This window comes from Miscanthus floridulus, chromosome 13 (genome assembly GCF_019320115.1).
Source record: "Miscanthus floridulus cultivar M001 chromosome 13, ASM1932011v1, whole genome shotgun sequence".
Taxonomy (NCBI): Eukaryota; Viridiplantae; Streptophyta; class Magnoliopsida; order Poales; family Poaceae; genus Miscanthus; species Miscanthus floridulus.
In genome coordinates this window covers 68,169,006-68,187,909 of record NC_089592.1, presented here as the reverse complement: position 1 = coordinate 68,187,909, position 18,904 = coordinate 68,169,006, and the positions used below count along the sequence as shown (strand labels likewise).

The window sequence follows — 18,904 nt, the reverse complement described above, 5'->3', positions numbered from 1 at the left end:
ATAGGAGGATATGCGCGAGGGAGAGGTTGCGGGTTCAAATCCATGTAGCTGCATGAAGGGCGATGGTGGTTGACTGGTGCGGACGTCCCCGGATTATTATTATTATTTGCTAATTTTTGGATCTGGAATCATGATTTCTAGAAAAATAAGTCACCTCTACAAATAGGCCAATCGTCTCTATAAATCAGTAATTTATAGCAACGCAGTGGTAGAGGTGGCTAGCAAAACCATTCCTACAAATCCATTTGAGCCGCCCCTACTAATCTTGACTGTAGCAGTGAGTGAGTAGAATTCTAGCATGCACGTCCACATAATTTACACAAATTTTTCTACACGTATTCTCCTCAAGTCGAAAGAGTCAAAAGCTAGTTACCGGTTACCGCATCAGTGCAGGTTTTAGGCAGTACGAGCATCACGGACATATATTGACATTGCTATTTATCACCAAATATTCGAAATCCAACTAGACCCTACACTTTACCCAACACTGGCGCACTGCCACACAGGGGCGGAGCCCAGTGGAGGCAAAACTGGGCTCCCCTTTGCCTGCAGCAAAAAAACTAAACATGTTCGTTTGTTTTATAATCCGTACTTTTTAACTTGTTTTTTAGTCGGAATAATATTTTTCTCTCACAACAAATTAGCTGGAACAATGTTTCGACTTATTTTTTCAACGAAGCGAACGGGACCTAACTAGCCCACGAAACAACCAGGATACTCCTGTAGACCGTACATGGAGTCCACTACGGAGCTCTCCTATGGGCTACGTCCCTCGTTAGCTGGCTAGTGGCCGCTAACGTTCTAGGCATATTTATTTTTTATTTCTAGGAAAATAAATAAATTACTGTAGTATTATTGTAATTACAATTAGCATTGGACAAATTAGCCCCCCTATATTTTAGTTCACCCTCCGCCACTGCTTCCACAGTGCCGCTGTGGCGGCGCGGCGTTGCCTGCTAAAGGAGCAGAGCCCCTCACGGAGGAGTGGAGCTCCGGTTCCTACCGGTTGCCATGCATGGAGAAGGCTTTGGGTCTGGGCGCAAACGCGCGGTTGCGGAGGCCTACAGGGCGCACTGCCGAAGGACAGAGGCCAGAGGTGTCGTAGCAAAGAGGAGCCGTGACTTGGTTGCGTCTAGCATCCTGCGTTGGGGTTCGTCGGTTCATTATTCCCACTGGTTGGGCTGGTGGGCCAGAGGCTAGCGTGAAAGCGGCTAATTGGGCTTGCTTTGAAGAGCAGTTCCAAGGAATTTTGGGCCACACCCTGGGCTGCCCCCTCCCCCTAGCCTAGGCCGTGAATCCGCCTGTACATAGGTTTCAGCCTCCAAGAGTCATATGTGGTTGCGGCACTATACACACCAAGGTACGAAAACAACTATACACCACGAGGCACCCCTTCTTACGCCTTTCAATAACCACTAACAAAGTTAGAGACGTACAAATTAGAGACGTACTCATGGTTGTATGATACCTCCTGGGTGTCCGCTTCATGATTAAGTCCTTATGAAGAGGAACCAAAGCACCAAAAAATCCAGTGCCCTAGCCCCTATGCCATGTTGCTAAAAAGCACAATTTTAGCATGTTACATATATCGTTAGTCAAGTTAAAATTGTATATGCATCATGCATACCAACAATCTCGAACCAAACATGCATACCAACCCATAGGTAATAAGGATATATAGTACAACGATCATCTAGGTCAAGTTCTTATAGGCATTTCAGATTAGACACATGCATATGTATGAATTAAAACATATTATATAAGTGCGAGGCCTTTGTTACACTTGCCTTTCTCAAAAGCATTTTTCTGATACTGCTGGTCACTAACTTTCTCCTCAACAGTCTCGAATTGTTCACCCTCTAAACGTATTCCACATCAACAATCATACATCCACATCATGCATTATACATGCAAACAAATATTAGTGACCACTTCCTCATTCACTTGGCTCATTTCCTGACTTTCGATTTCGATCTTAACCAACACAGCATCGTCCTCGCCCCCACCAGTGGTGCTGCCGGTGCCAAGGACATAGTTATTAGACGAATTGATGCTGATACTGATACTGATGCTAGACGCTAGACGCCTAGACGCCAGAGCCATTGGCCCTGTTCGTCTTACCCCATATTCAGTTTGTTTGGCTTCTTTTTTTTAGTCAAAACAATATTTTTCTCTTACAACAATTTAACCAGAACAATGTTTTCAGTCAGTTTCAGCTAAAATTCTACCGGTCGAACGGAGCCAACGAGAGAACGCAACATGGCACTCATTTCACTAGACGGCAAAAAGAAGTTGCCGTCGAGACTCGAGAAGTAGGAAAGATAAGCTCTGGAATAAGAGAGAGAAAAGGTATTGCTCCACTGACGGGCTGATGCACACTGATGCACACTCTTCATCACTCCCCTCGTCTACCTGCAACCACCGCATCCTGCATCGCAGTCGCACCATGATCGACACCCGGCTCGATCGGGCTCCCTTCAAACCTATCATGATCCTGTTGCCGTCCTCCTTCCGATGATCCTCTCTCCAGTGTTGTAGTGTTGTGGAACTCCTCGGCGCCCGATCATCGCGGTGCTCTCGCAATTGAAGAACACTTTGCTTGCCACCGACACAAAGTGTACGCTGCTGCGTACGGGGGAGCACGAGGTCAGAGAAGCTTCCGATTTCCCCGCTGCCGAGTCAGAATTCTCAGCCCTGGTGCCCGATCCGAGCCTCAGAGGCCTGATCGTTCAAGTCGTAGCGAGCTGGTTCGATTTGTTTAATTTTATTGTCATATTTTTTCCCCGAGTTAATTGAGGGGTGTAATTATAAAATCGGATGGACATGGACGTCGTGACGTTCGGCGTGGTGATTGGCATAGTCGTGCTCCTCTTCGTGCTCGTCGTCGTCGTCACCATCGAGGGCGTCTGCAAGCGCTCCTCCGCCTCCTGACACCCCCACCCCCAAAAAACCCCGCGGGCGCACACCGACGCGCGAGCCCTAATGCGCCGCCGAAGCCTCGCCGCCGCCCTGCTCCTCCTGGCGGCTGCCGCGGCCCTGGCCGCCCCCGCCGCAGGGCACTCGGAGTCGTCCTGCTCCTTCCACGACCACGACGAACCGCACGAGCATCATCACCACGGCCACAGCTGCGGCGGCGGCGCGGACCATGAGCACCACCATCACCACCACGGCCACGGCCATGGCCACGGCGAGATCCAGCGGCTGCTCCCGGAGGAGATGGCGGAGGAGGCGGATCTCGAGCTCGAGTCCTTCGGTTACGACGAGCACGACCATGACCACCACCACCACCACCACCACCATGGCCACGACGACACGGAGACATCGCCCATGGGTTAGGCAATTTTTTGTTCCGATCCCGCTCGTCTTTGCGCTTGAGGCGCGATTTACTCCGAGGCGATTGAATGATTTGGGGGATTTGATGGAGCAGGCGTGTGGCTGAGCGCGATGGGGTGCTCACTGCTGGTCAGTATGGCGTCCCTCGTCTGCCTCGTCCTCCTCCCGGTCATCTTCTGTGAGTGCGCCCCTCTGCAATCTGGGGATTGATTGCCTGCCCTTCTGCGCAGGTCCTGATTGTCTGGTTTGTTTCGATTCTGCAGTTCAGGGGAAACCGTCTAAGGCCATAGTGGATTCGCTTGCAGTGTTTGGGGTAAGTGTGGAGTGTGCAGCTGTTAGAAGATTTCGCTAAATGGAGCTAGCAAATGGATATTTGTCTGCAATCTACTCAACTCTGTGGTTTTCCTTAGCAAATCCTGAGAGCTACCTAGCCAAGTACATTACAATTTCTCCTGTCAGTCTAGTGAATGCAGCTTGAAAATTAATGTACCCTAAGATAATCTTCTGCAATTACAATCTAATAAAAAGTAATATCTGCATTCAGTGAAAGTCACAAAGATGAATTATGTGTTATCCTGTGAATTTTATTTCATTTGGGGGCAATTGAATTGACCCTGCATATGAAATGTTGCCTGTAAAATTTTGTCCATGATGGATGTTATAAATAACATAGAAAACTCTGGTTGTATCGAATTTCATTATGATGTATTTCTACTCATTCAGTAGGGAACAAATCAACCAAACAGTGCCACAAAAGCAGACAAATGGAATTGTGTCATCTGTTTGAAGCACATGCTTGATTACATAAAACCGTAAGTTGTAACAGATCTGCGATGATTGCACTTTCTCATATACAAAGTGATATTCCTTTCTCCTGCAAAAGATAAATAGAAATGCAAATGGTTAATACATCCTCTGCCCTTGTTTTTTAACATATTTTTTCGTGATGGGTTCTGTGTATCAGCATGTATCCAGTTGAATACGCAATGCAGTCAAAATAAACCTACATTTTTTAGATATTTGTAGAAGTTTATATTCAGAAGAGTCAGCCATGAGACGACGCCCCATAATTTTGAGATTATTTAGCTTATTTATGATGTTGTCTTGCTCCAATAGTATCTGTATGAGGTTTTGAGGTTCTATAGTATTGATCTAATTGACTGATTCTACTACTTTGTTCAGAATCAACTATGTTACAGCTTATGTGCTTTTCTTGTTTGGTTTCAAACTTTCAATGTAATCTGCAGGCAGGAGCAATGCTTGGAGATTCATTTCTTCATCAGCTGCCACATGCTTTTGGTATATCCTTTGATACATGCTAAGGTCTTCTTTTGGTTCTTGTTTTGTTTGTGCTTGGTTCATGTATATCTGCGCTTGTTTTTGTTTGTGCTTGGTTCATGTATATCTGCAGACTTGTGTTTTACTAGGTACTGTTGTGTCTCTCCCATTATCTACAATTGTCTTGAGCTAGAAACTGTTTCTTTATCTCCTGTATTATACCTTGGTTCTCAAGGACAGTTTAGTGCCCCCCATATTTTCACTGCCATAGGACATAGGAGGGGTAGATGGGTGGATTTTGCATAGGTCATAGAAAAGTTAGCAAATGAGAAATGTTGTGTTTACTCCAATGTAACTTATGACCTTAAATCAAGCTGCTTGTAATTTTAAAAAGAAGCATAGCTCCATGCATATTTTGCCTACTGCCCAATGCTTTGTTAAAAGCACTAAATCTCTGAATTACCCACTGTGTGAACCAATTGGATCAAACTGTTCTAACTCCTACCATCTCTTGCATGTTCTTTTCTGCTATGCTATGAGTTATAAACTGAAGTGTTGAACCTCCAGCATCATAGTATGTTGCTCGTGCTAGCATCATATTGATACCTGGGCCACCACATCCATACAACACTACTGTATATTGCATTGCTTTAATTCTGATCTTCACTTTGTACATGATGTAGATGCAGTTCTTTTATTTCATTCGCCATAGGAGCACTCTCTCACTTGCATTGTTTTTCAATTGCTGCTCAGGTGGAGGACATTCACATTCGCATCATGATCATGAGGGTCATGATCTTGCTCATGAGCATGCACATGCACACTCACTGGAGGATCTTTCTGTGGGGTTGTCTATACTATGTGAGTATATCCTACACATGTATGTCCGATAGAATTTTCTTCTATGAACTTTTTGTTTTGCCAGGGCCACCGACACCCTTCCCCAGACCCCGCACAGAGCGGGAGCTCTCTGCACTGGGTACGCCCTTTATATGGTCATATGGAGATGCCTCTTTCTTGATTCAGTTGCTGCAGACTGTTTCTTTTAACCCAAAGTATGTTGGATGTCAGTATGTCACTGCCCTCCAGCTGACATGTTAAATCTGCACAAGCAGTAATCACTATTGCTCTTAGTGACATGAATTTATTCCAGACATTTTATTACTCAGGAGTCCTTGATCTGTTTTCTTTCCACATGCATCTAACTTACTTGATCTGTTCCCTTTCTCCATATGTCTAATTCAACTACTATTCCATGCAGTTGGCATTGTACTGTTTTTTATCGTTGAGAAGATTGTGAGGTATGTTGAAGACAATTCTCAAAATGGGGCTCATAGCATGGATCATGGGCACCATCATCATAATCATAAACGGCATGATTCTAGTGATAAAGCCAAATTGAATCACCAAAAGAGTGATACCGATGGTACAGACATTGATCATACTGAAGAGGAACCTTTAGTTGATGGCGCCACTGGAAAAATAAGTGATGGGCAGGAATCAAAAGCTACTATACGCAAGGTATATCTAACTGAACTCTGCTTTTCGGATGCAAAACATAGAAAGTATCTGGTATGTTTTCCCAAGGTATCAGTTCTGTGGTACTGTATGATTGCTTATGTGTTCTTTCTGCAATCCATTTACATTTTGGCCAAAAAAAAAGGATACTAGGAATTTGAAAGTTGCCAAGTGTGCATAGAAAATTCTTGTGGAACATAACAGTTTTTTAAGGAAACATAGCCTATGTGAAACTCAAAAAAATAGCCACACAATATTTGGTTCACTTAAAGGAAAATATGTCCAGGCACACTTTATCAGATGTCTTATGGCAATTGTGAAACAGAGCACCTCATTGGGCATACAATTTATCTCTTAAAGTATGGGAAAGCCGAATTATGAAAGCTAACCAATGGCTCTAAGAAAGTGTGGTGTGTTACATCTATGGTAGCAATTCGATCCTGATTATGTTATAAAAAAAGCACTGAATAAAGGAGAATCAAACTTGCAAAGTGTGTCGGTAAAAGGAATAGTTGAAGGGCAACACCAAGTCGCCAACCTACTCCCTCCGTCCCAAAACAGATGACTTTATAGGTCTGGGCACAGGAATTAAGGAGTGAAAAAGTGGTGCACAGAAAACAAGGACAGAGATAGAGATGTATTGAGAAAAGAGAAAGGTGTATTAGGAAAAGATAAATGTGCAATTGAAAGTGAGAAGGTCAAGTATTTTGTGACAAAATTTGAATCCTGTTTGGGATAGAGGGTGTATTTGTCACATTTGGTGAAAAGCTAAAAGGAAAGGTTTTGACACTCAGATTTGAATAGGTACTTAATGAATTCATTTAAGTTCGAAAAGAAGATAAAGGTCGTGGGTAAAATTGGATCAACATAAATGATGCCTTATTGCCCATTTGCCCTCAACTTGGCCTATAGGTCTTTTTTTTTTTTTTTTTTTTTGCAATCAGGTGGTTGCATAGAAACTAATATGTCTTATAATGATTCTAAGCTGTAGAACTTAATATTTCTTGTAATGATTCTTTCCTCTCCAGAAAGTGCACATTGCTTGCAGCAAGCTTTCAGTATATGTATATGCACAATAATATAAGATGCGCTATCAAATCTTTGGAGCTCACGGGCAGCATATTCCTTTCTTCATATTATACATTCTGTGCAATTAGATCACTGTTTGGATCTCAGTTTTTAGGATCCCAGTTTTTATGGTGGTTCTGCATTTCTCCCACTTAATGAGGCACGTGATCCACTTATGATTTATGAACATGATGTGCCTGTAATGAACAGAGGAGCTCATCCAAAGCCACTGATGGAGAGCCTGCCAATTCTGAAAGTGATCCTGCCCCTGAAAAAGCATCATCAAATGAGGGCTCATCAATTTCAAACTCTAACTTAGTGTTTGGTTACCTCAACCTTTTCTCAGATGGTGTCGTAAGTCTATCACCTGAACCATGTTTTGTATTTCACACATGCTCATGTTTATGTGCTAGATTTTCTGAATTACTTGCTAGTTTGGATTTTGATGGAAATTCATGTGAATGATGCAGCATAACTTCACTGATGGGATGGCTCTCGGGAGTGCCTTTCTGTTACATGGTTCTGTTGGTGGCTGGTCCAGGACTTTATTTCTGCTTGCACATGAACTTCCCCAAGAGGTTATGGTTGCCATTAGATTAACTTAAATTTCACCATAGTAGTTTCAGTATTACTTTTCTGATGCATTCCAGTTTAACTTTCTGTCACTGTTACACAGTATTAGTGCTGATATCTATATCTAGGCAGCATCTGGCAAAACTAGCTCATGCTAAAATACTATGGAGCTATTCTGCAATAATATAACATCTATTGAAGTGCAATCATTTGATATTTTTCTGGTTCCTGGATCTAGATTAAGAAAACTAGTTAGATGCTCACCTCGAACCTTTAGTTTTTTCAGCGATGTTTCATTGGCAGAACAGTTGTTCACTAAATTACTACTACTTGTTGATCTTAATCTTTCTATTCCTTCTCTGTTAAGGTAGGAGATTTTGGTATCCTTGTGCGGTCAGGCTTCACGGTATCTAAGGCCCTATTCTTCAATTTTCTCTCTGCGTTGGTTGCTCTTGCTGGAACAGCACTAGTGAGTTCTCTACAAAAAATTACCCGAAGGTAAAACGATTTTTTTTCCCTGCTTATAACACATTACTCTACTGCATGTGCAGGCATTGTCTTTGGGTAAAGATCCGGGACATTCCTCCCTGATTGAGGTATGCTCTTTCAAACAAGACCCACCCAACATGCATTCCTGTTGTACCGTTGGCACATCTCATTGTTGGAGATAATGCGCCACCTGCCCTGCCAACTGTCATGTTTTACAGGGTTTCACCGCTGGTGGTTTCATTTACATTGCTGTCGCGGGAGTCCTCCCACAGATGAACGACCAGAAAACAACCCTCAAAAGCTCAGTCGCTCAGCTGATCTCCCTCGCAATGGGGATGCTGGTCGCTCTAGGCATTTCTCTGGTAGAATAATCTGAGTCTCCATTTCACCAGCTGCAGCTTTAGGTCCAACTGCAGTTAACCCAAATCGATGGTACAGTATGGCCCTGTTCGGCTGCCATTATAAATCGATTTATCAATCATGGTATAGTATTTTTCTCTTTCAACAAATCAGTTGTACAAATCAGCACAAGCTGCGAATAAACCAGCCGAACAGAGCCACACCCTGATCCTCTCGATTATATAGTACCAAAAAGCGCTTTACAAATTTTCGCATCTGATTATATAGTACCAAAAAGCGCTTGTTATTTGAAGGCCACCCGTTTGTACTAACTGAATACTGTACAACTTTATGGCCGGCTGGCTGATGTCGGCTAATGACAGGGTCAACAGCCTATAGTGGAATCCCTGTTCCCAAGCGGAGGTGCTGGCCCTTTTGGCGGCATCACCCGCTTGTCGCGGGATCGGTGGCATTGATTCATGTGCTCTGCCCGTGATCCTTGGGTCCTGCCCCGTACACGGTGCACCGGTGGGAATGCCACCACTTCGGTGAATGGAAATGGACAAGATCTGCGCATTCTTCCGCCTGGAACTCTGGCTTGCCGGACTCTGGACGCTCATAGCTGACGAACAGTGTGTGTAATGGGGGTATTTCCATTCATCGGATGTTAATTAAGAGAACTAAACATTAGCTAATTGTATAGGTGAAGAGTAATTTGCGAGACGAATGTATTAAGCTATTTAATTCATTATTAGCATATATTTACTGTAGCACCACATTATCAAATCGTGGACTAATTAGACTTAATAGATCCGTCTCACAAATTAGTCTTTATCTTTACGATTAGTTTTATAATTAGTCTATGTTTAATACTTTAAATTAGTGTTCAACATCTGATGTGACATGAAGTCGAGGGGCATCCAACTTGTTCTCGTGTTGCTACTTGATATGGACGCCCAAAACGAGCCAGCCTACTAAATCTATTGCTCTCTAATGTCCTGTTCGTTTGGCTGATAAGCCATGACTGAAAGTACTGTTGGTTGATTTGTTGTGAGAGAAAAATACTGTTCGTTGGCTGAAAAAGCACGGCTTATAAGCTCAGCGAATAAGGTGTAAGCTTCCTGAGGTGTTTGGATGCAACGGATATATTAAGAATAGTTTTGAGAACAACTACTGCTGAAACTAGTCTTTTTCTTATTTTTTAAAAAACGATTCGAAACTGTTTTTTTATATAAGGTTGTACACGTCTCATCGAAAGCTAGTTTTCGATACTATGAGTTTTTTTTTAAAAAAAAAACAACGACATCCAAATAGGCATATAGCAGCAGTATAAACGTTTTACAGGACGACGATGGACATTGTTTAGATCGGTGGGCATTTGTATTGATCGGACGGGGAACAGGAATTACTGCGCTGGTCCTTTGTTCGACCTGTCGATCTCGCACCGCACGGTGTTGTCGCCAACTCGTAAATTTTGTACAGGAACAGAAAGGCCATGCTCGACACAACACAAGGATTTGAAGGCTCCTCAATAATTGCTCATCGTGTCAGGGAAAGAATAGGTGGACGGTCAGTGGTCACCGATCGCAGATCTAAAACACCGACGCGCGAATTGAGAATTTAAGAAACGGATCAAACACGAGCTTGTGAGATGGATAAAAGTCCATGTGCTGCTTACTCTCTCCATTCCAAATTATAAGATATTAAAAAAATAAAAAATTGTAGAATATTTTAGCTTTTTTTAGATATCTAGCTTATGCTGAAGATATAGAGTAAAAGCATCCAGAAAAGTCAAAATGCTTTACGGCCTGTTCGCTTGGTCGTATTTGGTTTATAAGCCATGTCTTATCAGTCAACGAACATTATTTCTCTCTCACACCAAACCAGCCAACAATACTTTCAGCCATGGCTTATAAGCCAAACAAGCCCAAACGAACAGAGCGCAGAAAAGAGGAAGTACCAATCATTGGTATCCAAAACTAGAATCATTGTTTGCAACTGTGGAATTTCATGCAATTTTGGTTCATTGAAACCAATCCTTACTTGCAAGATGCTCTTATGTGATCTAAGGGACTGTTTGAAATAATAACATATTACAAGCCATCTTTCAAAATTCTAATCTATTGTTTTAATATTTATTAACAAATAAAAGAAACCTTCACATCAATTATGATGACCTAAAATTACCACACAATTAGAAAAAAAATATAAGACGTTTTTGGCTTTTCTAGATATGTAGGGTCTGTTTGGTTCATCTGTGAGCTGTGAAAAAACAGTTGTGAGCTATGAAAAAGTTGTTGTGAGTTATGTGTTGTGAAAAACTACAAGCTTTTTGGTTAAAATAACTATAAAATCTACACTCTCTTTTTATCTCCTTTGAACAACTGTAAAACGTCTATTTATTTCCACCCATTTGGAAAAGCATAAAACTGAAAAGCCAAAAGTAAGGTCCAAGGTTATGCAAAAATTGCACAACAAAAACAACTGCTTCTAGAAAAACAACTTCTGGAGCAGAAACACTTTGCAAAAGTTGAACCAAACATAGTTGTAGTTTTACTATACACTCACATATACATTATGTCTAGATATATAATAAAAGCTATGTATCTAGAAAAGTTAAAATGTCTTATAATTTAGAATGGAGGGAGTATAGAATGTGCACAACTGACCGTTGTACTATTGCTAATAGCCATGAACTGTTGTCTTGTGTAAGTATTAAATCGATTGTTCGAGTATTTGGTCAGCAAAATAAGCTTTCATATTAATTCTTAAGTAAGGCCTAAAAATTATTGCGTAACCCAAGAAAATAAAATAGAAGTACCCCGCCAATGCCTTTGCATAGAAATTAACCCGAAAATATATCCATAAACATAATTTTCTATTGTCTACCATGCCGGTGTTAAAAGAATCACACACCACTGCCATAACATAAAAGGTATTCTAAAAACGTCCTTAAACTATTTACATATAGCTACCATGCCATTATTAAAGAAAATAAAGCAAACTTTCTTTTGTTGCATCCTCGTGAATCAAAAAGTTCAACGTTGACTTAGAAATGATTCAAGTTAAGATTCAAACTATCTTTTTATGTCCAATATAATAAAAAAGAAACACAAACCAAAGTTTCTTTGTTGCACCCTCGTGCATCAAAAAGTTCAAAATTAACTTGGAAATGATTCAAGTTAAGATTCAAATTATCTTCTTATGTCCAATATATTAAAAAAAGAAACATAGTTCAACAGGGGAGTTTTATAAATCAATATAGAAAAATAGCTTCATAAAATTGGTTATGTGATCGAATGTTCACCTTGGAAATAAAAGAAGATTTAAATCTGCAATTAAAATTATCTTTTGATGTCAAATGTAATTATTTAGAAAAAAAGGAACTAACTTTAGGATGATAATTGAAAGAATTAATATAAAAAATCAGAATATAAAAACCGATACAAGAGAATGGTTAATGTAATTTTTTCTCTCTTCCTCTCGAAGACTCGAATAGTAATGTAGACGGATCGCCAATATGATGCCCAAAACATAAAGAGATGACTATCGAACAATACAACATATATATCCAATAGGGATGACTGACACATCAGATATGCAGTTAGTAAGAGAAGCAAATCGATCCATATGCTTGCATCAGGTTTTGACCCTGAACTTGAGATCATAACATCAACTAGGCAACTAAAGTAACATGTAACCTGTATAGCAGGTGGTAGAGCGATGACATATGGTGACAAAAGGAACATTGCCAAGTCATGTATTAATGTGGAAGGCGGGACGATATAGGAGTAAATAAACAATACAAAAGGATACAAGCTTGGATATAAGCTCTGTTCGTTTGGGCTTGTTTGACTGATAAGTCATGGCTGAAAGTACTGTTGGCTGATTTGGTGTGAGAGAAAAATAATATTTGTTGACTAAAAAATATAGTTTATAAGTCAAACAAGCCCAAACAAATAGGTAGCTCAAAATCATGGCGTCGAGAAAGCAAGATGTAACGTGTAGGTCCCTGATGGGGGGACTACTACTTCTGGTGAAAAGAAACGGTATGGGCCATTTATTTGAGATCTCACGTCAAGAATAACAGCATACTACGCGCCCGCACTGAACTAGCCATTTGTTGGTTGTACTTACAAGACATCCTGCGTCAAACAGTCCGCAATGCATTACAAGACATTGAATTGTACTTACAAGTTAATCCTATGGCCCTGTTCGCTTGTCTGAATTCTGGAGGAATCTGGATGGTTTGGAGAAATGCTGGATGAATTTGTGAGAGAAAAACACTGTTCCGGATGAAAAAAATAAACGGATTAAATCGGGTTTAAGGGCATGCTTACAAGTTAGACAAGCAACGGTGGTGTTTCGTGCATATATCAAAGCTTATCTAGACCTCTTACAATTAGATATACACTCAGATGCTTCTTGAGTCCTGTGGATTGTTTAGTCCTTCAACTCCGTTCAAAATCGTTTAGACCTTTAATTCTGTTCAAACACCATCTAAATGACCTAAATGTTAAATAAAAGGTGATCAACTGTTTACCATTTAGTATTTAGGATAACATTGCCTACAAATGAATAAGTCATCTTTTACTGCATATAATGGTCTAAATGCTAAAAAAGAGGGTGACCGACTGTTTACTATTTGCATAGTCTTTTTTTTCATGATATGTTGTATTTTGCTAGAAAAAGAGATCAATTGCATTCTTTTTAAAGGTTGATGATTAGCATGGCAATGAGCTATGGTCACAAGTCCATTGGCAAGAATCCCTAGAGATAAGAAGGGGGGATAGGGTCGGAACAGGTGAGGGACCGTGGGTGGTAGATGGAAAAGATAGGGTTAGAGAGGAGGAAGAAGAAGGTAGAGATGGAGGTTAGAATTTCATTCAAAAATCGGTGCTAGGCATGCGCCTAGGCACTAGGTGGAGTAGCACCGTCTTGTATAGCACTTACACATTTGATCTGCGTATGGTTTTTGCTTAGAATGATTTCCTACTTGTTTTACAAATGAAAATTGATCCTACCGTGTATGCGTGATCGATAATGTTTAACTTTTTATTTTAACATGCCATATGTTGTCATCAAGGAATTACTCTGACCGATTGAAAATGCACAATAATCGCCTACGATTGCTTAGGCGTGAGTGGGTAGAGCTTGATTGCCTATCTACCATCAAGTACTTTATTTGACTTATTAATCAACAGTATAGTGAAACAAAATTTGAGAAAAAGTGACCAAAGAATAAGTAACAAACCTGTCAAAAAAAAAAAAAAACACGAGAAACCAAAAACTGGAACTTACTAGGGAGTGTGATTCACAATTCACGTTCATCTCCCAATTTCCAAGGACGTACAACATACTGTATCTATTTACAAGGATTCACTCAATGTTCTAATAATGCAAAGTAGTAGTCGGTCAAATCGATAGACGACAAATTTTGAGTAATTTTTGGCTAAAAATCCGACGGATCAGATGGCATTCCAATTTCCATCTCTGCTACCAAGCACGCGCTAAACCAACAAGTCTCTGCTACCCGCTACGGCGTCCCACGGCGCGGCCACGAACGGATTCATGTAACCACCGAAACGCCCCGCCCTGGCGCCGGCGGCGGCATTGTCGTCGTCGTCGTCGTCGAACACCACCCACTCCGTTGTCACCACTGTCTTCGACGCCGGTCGGGTTTCCTCCACGGCGACCACCAACGCCTTCGTTTCTTTCTCCTCCTCCTTGCCGCTTTCTTCAACGACGTGGTGGCTCATGATGATCTTCTCGAGGTCCCTGATGTCATCGTCCGGGACGCGCTCCACGGCCGGAAACTCGGCGGCGTTGAGCACGCCCAGGCCCCGGCACAGCTCGAAGTAGGACGACAGCTGCGCGCTCTGCTCCGCGGCCTTCCTCAGCACCCGCATCCCCTGCACTCCCCTCCGCCGCCTCGCCGCCGCCAGCGTCTCTCCCGGCCGTGGACGCGGCGTCGTCGGAGCCGAGCCGAGAACGGCGACGAGGAAGCGGGCAATGCCCGTGCATATCTGGCTGTAGACCTCGAAGATCTCGATGACGACGCAGTCCATGGCCTCCAGGATGAGGCCCCGCTCCATGCCGTCACCGTACGGCCGGATTTGCATGAGCAGGTCCAGCAGGTGCTGCTGCTTGGTCACGCCGTCCAGCCGCGCGTCCTCGCCGTCGTCGGCCGCCTCGCCGCCGCCGCTACCGGAACCACCGGCGTCGTCGTCTAGCTCCTCCGCGGCGAAGAGGGAGCGGGTGTCGAGGAAGCGGAAGTAGGCGCGCACGAAGGCGGAGAAGCCCGACGACTTGGACGGCGGCGACGAGCGGTCGCGGAAGTCGGCGAGGTCGAAGGGGACGCGGCCGAGGCGCGCCGCGAGTGGCGCGGCGTCGGACCGCAGGAGCAGGCCGTGCGCGAGCATCAGCGCCTTGAGCGCCACGGCCCAGCACCGGGTCCGCCCGGCGCGGCGCGCCAGCGCCCACATGAGCGGCTGTAGCGCGGGAGGCGACGCGCGCGCCAGCGCGAGGACACGCGCCGCGCTCCCGTAGTCCACGGACCGCTCGTCGTGGCTGGTCGCGCGGATCACGGCCGCCTCCAGCTCGGGGCTCCTCAGCGCCGCCGCCGCGGCGGCCGACCGTGGCCGCAGCGCCGCCACGCGCGTCAGGTACAGGCTCCTCCTGTCCTTGACGGCCGCCGCGGCGCGCCGCCACCACTGCCGCGCGGTCGTCATCTCCTGGCCGCCGCCGCCGGCGCAGACCCACCACCTGGCGTCACCGCCTTCCCCGGCCCCGCCGAGCTCGACGTGCCCAGGGAAGATCAAATCCACGACGGTTGCCAGCTCCGCGCCACGCCGGAAGCGTTCTTGGCCGCTCGAGCTTCTTGTGGCACAGGATGAAAGCTCCAAGAAACAGAGTTGTCAGGACAACGGAATTAACTGAACGGCATGGGATGGGAGGAAGAGAAACGAAGCGCCAAGAACGTGTCAGGCAGTAACGGGGGGTCGGAGGGGAGACAAAAGAGGTGAGTCGGCATGGGAGGGAGGGACAGAGGTGGAGGTGGACGGTGGAGGGCCAGGTCAAGGTCAAGCATTCTAATTTTTATAAGGCCCCGTGAGCCTGAAATCCCGATCGTGTCGCGTTGAGGTTGAGGCCGAGGCGCCGAGCTCATGTTTGCTCTTGCGTATACGCACAAAGCCGCTAGAAATTCCAGCATTCTAAATGGAGCTTGGACACTATCTTAGATTCTTGAAATATACTAAATTTTCCATGGTTCAAAATAAAGAAAAACTCAAGCTTTGCTTTTTCGAGTCGAACCAAAACTCATTTAATTTAACTTCTTTAAAAAATACTCATTTTAATTCAACCGCTGAACAAGAGAATGGAAAAACGGACGTCCGATCCGGAGCACCAGCATCGGACGGTGCCACACGCGCAAGAGAAATGGAGCCCACGCCGCCTTTTTTTTTGGCACGCTCCACCGCGTGGGATCTCACGCCTGTGCTTGGATTCTCACGCGTCCCTCTGCGCCGGCTCAGCGGCGCCCCAGCAGCGGGCCCGTGCAGCCCGGACGTCACCCAGCAGCTACAGCAGGTGGCTACGGCAGATGGGTCCTGCAGCAATATGTGCAACATCCAGATAGAACACTTCCAACATACGTCCGAACGTCTAAAACACTTGCAAAACATCTGGAAAACACTTGAAAGCCGTCATTACAAACATATACAACATCTAGATGAAACATTTACAACATACGTATGAAACGTCTAAAACACTTAAAATATACACTTGCAATATGCATATATATGCAACGTCTAGATCTACTTTTATAATATCTAGATGAAATATTTGAAACATATGTCTGATACAGATGAAGAATTTGAAACGTACACTTGAAACATATATTTATAGCCATTTCAATATGTGCAACATCATGAATTAGGCTACTTTGGCGAATAGAGGCTGAAAGGATCAAGATGCCCAAGAGAAGAAAAATAGGCTCATTCTAAATTTCTTTTAATAATTAAGCCCTACACTTAACCCATTTCACCCCATTGTGCCTAGAAGTGTTTCTATTGTTCTACCACATAAAAGTTTTGCACCCTAGGTTCTAATTCTACTCTAGCATGGCCATTCTAAGAATGTAAAGACATGAATTGAATTGCTCAAATGTAAATGTTCAAAGTAAAGAGAGGGAGGGAGAGAGAATCGCGACGATGTTTTTTGAGGTATCGGAGAGTCACCACTCCCCACTAGTCCTCGTTGGAGCACCCACGCAAGGGTGTAGCTCCCTCTTGATCCACGCAAGGATCAAGTGCTCTCTACGGGCTTATTCTTTGACACTCTATCGCGATGAATCGCCCACAACCGCTCACACCATGACTTGGGTCATCCACAAGCTCCGTCGGATGATCACCAAGCTTCCAATCATCACCGAGCTGTCTAGGTGATGGCGATCACCAAGAGTAACAAGCACAAACTCTCACTTGACTAAGACAAACCTAATGAGAAAAGTGGATGCACACTTACTACTCCCTATGCACAATTGAGGTCCTTAATCTTGGATTATCAAATCTCAATCACCCCACTAGGCTCTTGCTCTTCCTTGCACTCCAAAGGTGTTTCTCAGCTGAACAAATGGACAAGAGAGCTCAATTGGACGAGTAGGATATGTATTTATACCCCCATTCAAAACATAACGGTTGGGGTCTAACTCAGCATTTTTCGAGGTGACCGGATGCGTAGGTCCATGTGACCGGATGCGTCGGTCAGTAGCCAACGGCTACATGGCGTCACCCTATTAGAGAGGGCGGTTGGAGCGACCAGACGTATAGGAGTGTCCGATCCTCCTGGACCTGACACGTCCGGTCCTCAAATTTTCTCTAGAACATTACTGATGTTAACCAGATGCTACAAACACAACGTCCGGTCATTCACTGTCCAGCGTCCGATCCTTCATCAACATTGAGACCTAGCTGCTACAGTTGGTCGGCACCAGCGCGTCTGGTCCCAATCAATGCGCAGCGTCTGGTCTCTCCTTGGCTTCTGCTATACGGGCTGAACACTGACCGGACGCAGCACCTGTGAGTCTGGTCAACACTAAATCAGCGTCCAGATAATCATTTAACCCTCCTTTCACTTCCAATTTAAAATCCTTTACGAATGAATTTGACTCCAATCGATCTTATGGCTATTCCTGAGCTACCTAGTGCTAAGTTTGACAAGTGTGCACCACACCTAACCTATTAGACTCACCTAGGTCAGCTACTAGTTCATACCCCCTTAATAGTATGGCCAAAGGAAAAACAAAGTCCTAAACTACTCTAAGTGTCTCTCTAATGCCAAATGACACTTAGAACTAGTCCATCCTTAATCTTGTCATCCATCCTTTGAAAATTGAAATGATTTCCATCGATAGGAGCATGAAACCATAATTGCCCAAACAATCATCATGACCATAACCTAATTCAAGTTGCCTCTGCAAAACACATGTTAGTCACAGTAATATCATGTTGTCATTAATCACCAAAACCCAACTAGGGGCCTAGATGCTTTTAATCTCTTCCTTTTTGGTGATTGATGACAACACAACCTCGAGTATGTATAGGAGATGAGTGAGGTTTTCAACATACTTGGTTCATATAAGAAATTAACAATAAGACAAAAGAGGGTTAGGCATGCTTATATGATCCAAGCCAATGCAATGTACTCACAAGATATGAAATAAACATGAGTACACAAAGTAAAGCTCATTTGTATCGGAGTAAAACGCAAAAGCAAAGCAAATGAGCATAACGAAATGACATGACATATTATCAAAGTAGAGAGCACATAAGTCACATAAGTTCCACAATCATACAGATATCACATATAACACAATGCATGAGAGTAAACATGAATGCATGAAGTATCACACACAAAAAATCGAGTCCATCTCACATGCTCCCCCTAAATCTAACATACTCACTCCCCCTCTCCCTTTGGCGTCAAGCACCGAAACCTAAGGGTCGGACGGTGGGTCAGGAGCAGACGAGTCGGACGCTGAGGTACGATGAGAGATCTAAAACTAAGCTGCATCATCCTCGGACCCTAAACTCTGAGCGGTCAGATCCTCTGTCACTAAAAGTGGAGGTGAAATGGTCTAGGTCTGCTCAGTGGACTTGGTGGCTGGGTCGGCCTATGGCTCAGAGGGTGTCATTATAGGAAGTGGAACTAGAACTGCCACTGTCACTGTTGCTGAAACCTCAAGAGTGGGAGTGACTGTCAGAGGCGGCTCGAATGAAGCAACAGAGGATGGGATCGCCCTAGT

General features: G+C 43.8%; 2 protein-coding genes across 4 annotated transcripts; one reads left to right on the top strand and one right to left on the bottom strand.

Moving 5' to 3' along the window:
* The first annotated feature begins 2,358 nt into the window (after positions 1 to 2,358).
* LOC136499135 (IAA-alanine resistance protein 1-like) lies at positions 2,359 to 9,416 on the top strand. 3 transcript variants are annotated; one of them, XM_066494828.1, is made up of 12 exons: positions 2,359 to 3,331; positions 3,428 to 3,511; positions 3,597 to 3,646; positions 4,581 to 4,632; positions 5,365 to 5,472; positions 5,537 to 5,590; positions 5,873 to 6,132; positions 7,408 to 7,551; positions 7,668 to 7,775; positions 8,138 to 8,239; positions 8,322 to 8,366; positions 8,982 to 9,416. In XM_066494828.1, exons 1-12 carry the CDS (start codon positions 2,983 to 2,985, stop codon positions 9,072 to 9,074), a joined length of 1,449 nt encoding a protein of 482 aa, XP_066350925.1. In that variant the 5' UTR covers positions 2,359 to 2,982; the 3' UTR covers positions 9,075 to 9,416. The 3 variants fall into 3 exon arrangements, with proteins under 3 accessions (XP_066350925.1, XP_066350923.1, XP_066350924.1); XM_066494826.1 differs by lacking the exon at positions 8,982 to 9,416 and adding an exon at positions 8,478 to 8,975 and having other exon boundaries at positions 2,360 to 3,331; XM_066494827.1 differs by lacking the exons at positions 5,537 to 5,590; positions 8,982 to 9,416 and adding an exon at positions 8,478 to 8,975 and having other exon boundaries at positions 2,361 to 3,331.
* Positions 9,417 to 13,918: 4,502 nt separating this feature from the next.
* On the bottom strand, positions 13,919 to 15,667 carry LOC136499138 (putative clathrin assembly protein At1g25240). The gene has a single exon (XM_066494831.1). The coding sequence runs from the start codon at positions 15,327 to 15,329 to the stop codon at positions 14,109 to 14,111; it is 1,221 nt and encodes a 406-aa protein (XP_066350928.1). The 5' UTR covers positions 15,330 to 15,667; the 3' UTR covers positions 13,919 to 14,108.
* Positions 15,668 to 18,904: the final 3,237 nt, after the last annotated feature.

Bases quoted from the DNA above. Each gene is read 5' to 3' on its own strand.
- LOC136499135 (XM_066494826.1), top strand. From the start codon at position 2,983: ATGCGCCGCCGAAGCCTCGCCGCCGCCCTGCTCCTCCTGGCGGCTGCC. The intron at 6,133-7,407 runs GTATATCTAACT...TGTAATGAACAG, and splicing joins CAAAAGCTACTATACGCAAG to AGGAGCTCATCCAAAGCCAC. The intron at 8,367-8,477 runs GTATGCTCTTTC...CATGTTTTACAG, and splicing joins GACATTCCTCCCTGATTGAG to GGTTTCACCGCTGGTGGTTT.
- LOC136499138 (XM_066494831.1), bottom strand. From the start codon at position 15,329: ATGACGACCGCGCGGCAGTGGTGGCGGCGCGCCGCGGCGGCCGTCAAG.